A 4,957-nucleotide genomic window follows, 5' to 3' on the forward strand; every position below is an offset into this window, starting at 1 on the left:
GATTATGAGTCTGCCTTACTGAGATTGACAAAATCAAATTTCCATTTAAGTTTTATCGAAATTTGAATATTATGATAGGAAAAGCCTACAAATTTTGCATAATATATATTTGAAAAGAAAATAAATCTTTTATGGAATAGCAAGCTGTCGGGGAGAGAAAAAAATCGCTGGAAATTATGTAAGATGACTCATATGCGAAGATGAGAAAAAAGAATCTGCCTAGATTGCCCGAATCAAAAAAGCGAGAATTTGGGAAGGGTTTTCGGTCCAGATTAGACAGAAAACATAATGCGGATACGATTCCAAGTGGTGAGGAACCACATAAGTTACATTTTCCTCAATGACCACAACAAAGCAAAAGATTCCTCAACAAAGTTAAAAGAGACATATGAGCCAACAACTCCACTAAATGGTGGATGAACCACTAACTAAGTGGTATACTCACTATAAGATATTGTCGGCCACAATAGCATCAATAATTCAAAAAATTTATTCACAAGTTTGAAGTCTGAATTTCACATCCGATGGGACTTCTATAAATGTAAGGCATAAAGAAGTTACCGACCATTTCTTCATTTCTTTCAAATAAATTTGTAGCATTTCTCTTTGTATAATAAGTAACTAAACAAGTTTATCTCCTTTTATATGAAGTTACTATTTTAATAATATTAATATATCCGAATAAAATTACCAAACTTTTTACCCCTCATATTATTTTCAAAATTAATTTCATTATCATACACCTTGAGATAAGAAACGAAACAAAGTTGTGTTAAATGTTGCTGAATGAATTTGCATCAAGAACCATCAGTTGTGACTGTATGGTAAGACTGTGAGAAACAGCTTGTAAAACCCGGTAGACACGACCCAATAACATTTTGGTTAAAAAGGTACAAAATTTATTTTATCTTCGGAAGCATGATGGATCATAAAGCTCTGTAATATATATGTTGGAAATTTTACGTATTCTTATGCTTTCGGACATGTTCTATAAGTGTAACGTCACGTACTTAAATTTAAAAAATAAAAATAAAAAGTAAAATGAGAATTTGGACATAATTGGGAACGAAAAGGACTAATTAAAACACTGGGTAAGAAAAGGCCTAAATTGAAAATTTCCAAAACATTGAAAACCAAATCGCCAATTACTCCATGTATCAGTATATGCAATAATATCCTCGACATAAGAATCTCGAGGTAAATGAGATTACATGCATATGAAAATCTATTGACTTAATTTTTACAGAAACGATTCTATATTGGGCCCCAAAACGTCCGAAACATACTGTAATTCGTTTATTTTAGTCGTGTACGTGTACAATAAAGCTGACAGTAACTAACAGGAAAATCGAAAAAGCGCGCACAAGAACTACTACAAGCTGACATAGTAGAGGTAAAGGAAACACAGATATTCAATTTACAACTTCACTATTTCAACCACTACAGTCCAAAGTAAACAACCGCAGAGAAAAGGGAACTGGGGTCCGAAGCAGAGAAGGTTCATGGTAAAAATATATAACAACTGTACAATAAGTGACGTTTTTCAGATATGGTGACACCTTATCTGAAAATGTTAGCAACCTTTGGAGGACGCCATGCAGTGTTGCTGGAATTCTGTCCATCCAGAGTTTGATTCTCATTTTGAACCCCAGCTTTTTCTTTCTTTGCCTTTGATCTCCCCACTTTCTTACCAACGAAAAGGCCGAACTTCATTGCAGTAAATAGACCTAATGCAATCAGTATAGGCCTGATAGCCCAGTGAAAATCTTCTAGATGTTGATACTTCTTAACCACGGTGGGGCAAGTGCCAAATGAAATTAGTTCTGCTTCAGCTGGATCAGCCAAGAAACTGCTCTTCTCATCACCAATTGTCAATCTACCAGGAAACTTGACTATGAGGCAGCCATTCGGAAGCACTTGACAAATTCTCCCTGTTGCCCACTCCCCACCTCTTTTTCGAGGCCATTCAAACCGAGGGCTAAACACACTAGATTTCAGCTTCACAAACTGCCCCACACAATAAGGTTTTGCCATCTGTAATTCCGAGTAGTTACCCTTCCAAAGAGTCTCAAATCCTATAAATGCAACATCTACTCTTCCATCACGGTTGATGGAATGAAGAACACCCACACGTAAATGCTTCTTATCTTCTTTCCTCAATCGAACCCAATCTCCAGCAGCCAGTCCAAATGTGACCCTTTCTAATGTCGAAACATGAACCCTTATCGGGTCATGGATGCCATGCACCCTCACTAAAACATAACCATCTTGGTCACTGTCACGTTCCAGACCAACTACAGACCCCTCTGGGATATTCATATTAACCAGGTTGTGGGAGTAAGGTGATTTCCTAGATCGAACGGTGTCAAGCACTTGGAGGTGATCCTTCGCAAGAAACCATTCAGTATAACCAACACCACCTGGTTTATCCCTAATCATTCTACTTCCAATACCTGTCCAGACTCCATCCTGATAGACTGCATTCTGTGAGCTGTTAATTCAGTAAAATAGAAGTTGGTTTCGAAATATTTCAAAATATCACTAGAAAGAGAAACATTAGCAGAGATAGGCTCACGCAAGTACATGAATCTGAAAGTTAATAAAAAAAAAAAGGTCCTACAGATTCACTTGACATTAAAACTCTACTACCAGACTCCTTGCATGAGTGGCACTTCAATGTTGTATAAAAGAGATTGATAATTATCTTAGCACATGTAAGGTACTTTGAAAGCCCTAGAGGAATATTTTCTTTCGATAGATTTATTGCAAAACAACAATAACAGAAGATACCTTTTAAATGCATGCAAAATATCTGCCATTACAGGGCGACCCCTGAAATCATACTCAAAGCAACCTATAATGACATTCTCAACTGCAGGAGGAAGCCCACTGGGAATAGGAGGTTTTTCTTGCTTGTTTACAACCAATTTGTACATTTCATTAACAGATTTGCCATTCCAAGGCGGAACTCCAGTTAGCATCTCCAATATGCTACAACCGAATCCCCATGAATCAGTTTCAACAGATATAGGACCTCTTACTTCCGGCTCCCATTGTTCTGGAGCCATGTAATTCGAAGTACCAAGTCTTCGAGCCATGTCTGAACTTGGCAATGATATCCCTAACAGCGCATATGGTATACCAACATCCCCAACAATGGCCTGGTCATTCCCATTTAAAAGGAAATTACAAGGTTTAAGATTCAGAATAATAATCCCTTTAGTGTGCAGGTCCATTACTCCTTGAGCAAGATCTGCTCCATATCTATAGAAATAATAACGGGGGAAGACGGAAAAGTTACAAAACACTATCATGCAACACTATTAAAAGATTATTTCCTAATAATATAGATATAACCTCAAAACATCACTTAATGACAGCTTTCCCCCTTTAAGTCGAGCCATTTTGTCTCCAAGTGAGCCCTCGTAAAATTTCATGATGATGCATATCTAGAAGAAATGAACACACTGAACATTATATCGTGACTAACCAGATTCTAGGCATTATAATGCAAGTTCGATCAACAAACTCACTTTCTTATTTATAACAGAAAGTCCATAAAGCCAACAAACTGTTTCCAGTCCTTGGCATTTGGACATCAGATAATCCAACTTGTTCAAGGCATCTCCAATGCTATCTTTCTTGATGGGCCGTAACATTTTAACAGCAACTTCATGATACTCTTCATAGTCCTCTGATGAACGATGATGAGTTGCCAGCCAAACATCACCAAAAGGCCCTCTACCAATTCTGTGCCCGAGTTTGATTTTGGCAGGGTCAATCCATGGATTTATCCTGTTAGATGATCTTATGACGGTACTGCTGTCACCAGGATCTCCTTCAATAATCTCAAAATCAAATGGAGATGCTGGTCGATTAGCAACTTGTCCAGCCATTTTCCTAGAATATTGATGACAAAAAATATATATAAGCTGACATCTCTGCCGTAGCCATAAGCTTGAATACAGAGAAAACTAATAGAACCAAGTTTTATAGTAACATTAGTATGGATAATAAAACATAGTCCTTGGCTTTCCCCATTTTAACGGCAACGATCCACTACAACTTCTGGTCGAATGGTTAAGGAAGCAATCAAGAAAAACACAGCAACCAACTAAGCATGACCCAACAAAGATCCTTTTCCTATAACCACAATCTCCAAAATTCATCTCTCCTTTTTGAGTTTGGTAAAGAAAGGGTTCATACCAGGGAATAACTCAATCTTCAACTCTAGCTCACAGTCGTCTTCCTCGGTTTCATCAGAAATTCATGTTTATGCGCTGCTATTTAGCTAAAAACCCATCATTTTTTGCATTCCGTTCGCAACGAAATCCATTAAAAATAACAGAAATTTGAAGCCCCGGTGTAAATTTCCAGAAGCAACCATGGAAAAAAATTGTCAAACCCATAAACATACAAAAAACAGAGGCATACCCATGTGAGAGTATAAGCGAGACTAAATCGAGCAGTCCAGATAACTTACCGAGCGCTTGTCGGAAGCAGAAAAAGATTGAGCTGAAAAAGGATGAAATGAAAGAAAAAAAATGAAAGTAATTTCAAGAAATTGAGACCTGAAAGTAAATCAATGTAACTAAATTATATACATATACATAAAGAAAACAGGGGGGAAGATCATTCGAGTTGTTAGTTTTTTTGGTTTTTTAAAAAATAGTATTGAATGATCCAAAAATGATAATATCATCATAGTGATTCGTAATTTTTTTTTTTTGCGTGTGCTTGAAAAATAAATGTAGTTATTACTCAGCTTTCCAAGCTAAAAAAAAAAATTTCTGATGTGCTTGAAACATAAATGTAGTTATTACTTTTAAAAAAAATTGATGTGCTTGAAAAATAAATATAATTTCTACTATGTTTTATTTTTTCTAAAATCAATGTGGATGTAGTTGTATGTGAAGCCAGCAAATCCTACAATGTGGGAATGGTATAAGGAAGATGT

The 4,957-nt window shown here is 36.4% G+C and overlaps 1 protein-coding gene across 7 annotated transcripts; it reads right to left on the reverse strand.

The window, feature by feature from the left end:
• Window positions 1–1,348: 1,348 nt before the first annotated feature.
• On the reverse strand, window positions 1,349–4,622 carry LOC142543109 (protein KINASE OF THE OUTER CHLOROPLAST MEMBRANE 1-like). 7 transcript variants are annotated; one of them, XM_075650138.1, is made up of 6 exons: window positions 4,572–4,593; window positions 4,207–4,280; window positions 3,534–3,900; window positions 3,358–3,449; window positions 2,791–3,264; window positions 1,349–2,491 (listed from the first exon to the last, which is right to left on the reverse strand). In XM_075650138.1, exons 3-6 carry the CDS (start codon window positions 3,894–3,896, stop codon window positions 1,561–1,563), a joined length of 1,860 nt encoding a protein of 619 aa, XP_075506253.1. In that variant the 5' UTR covers window positions 3,897–3,900; window positions 4,207–4,280; window positions 4,572–4,593; the 3' UTR covers window positions 1,349–1,560. The 7 variants fall into 7 exon arrangements, with proteins under 7 accessions (XP_075506253.1, XP_075506254.1, XP_075506252.1 ...); XM_075650139.1 differs by lacking the exon at window positions 4,572–4,593 and adding an exon at window positions 4,484–4,571; XM_075650137.1 differs by lacking the exon at window positions 4,572–4,593 and adding an exon at window positions 4,484–4,498 and having other exon boundaries at window positions 4,207–4,291.
• Between the last annotated feature and the right edge of the window lie 335 nt (window positions 4,623–4,957).

Source organism: Primulina tabacum, chromosome 4, assembly GCF_025594145.1.
Source record: "Primulina tabacum isolate GXHZ01 chromosome 4, ASM2559414v2, whole genome shotgun sequence".
NCBI lineage: Eukaryota > Viridiplantae > Streptophyta > Magnoliopsida > Lamiales > Gesneriaceae > Primulina > Primulina tabacum.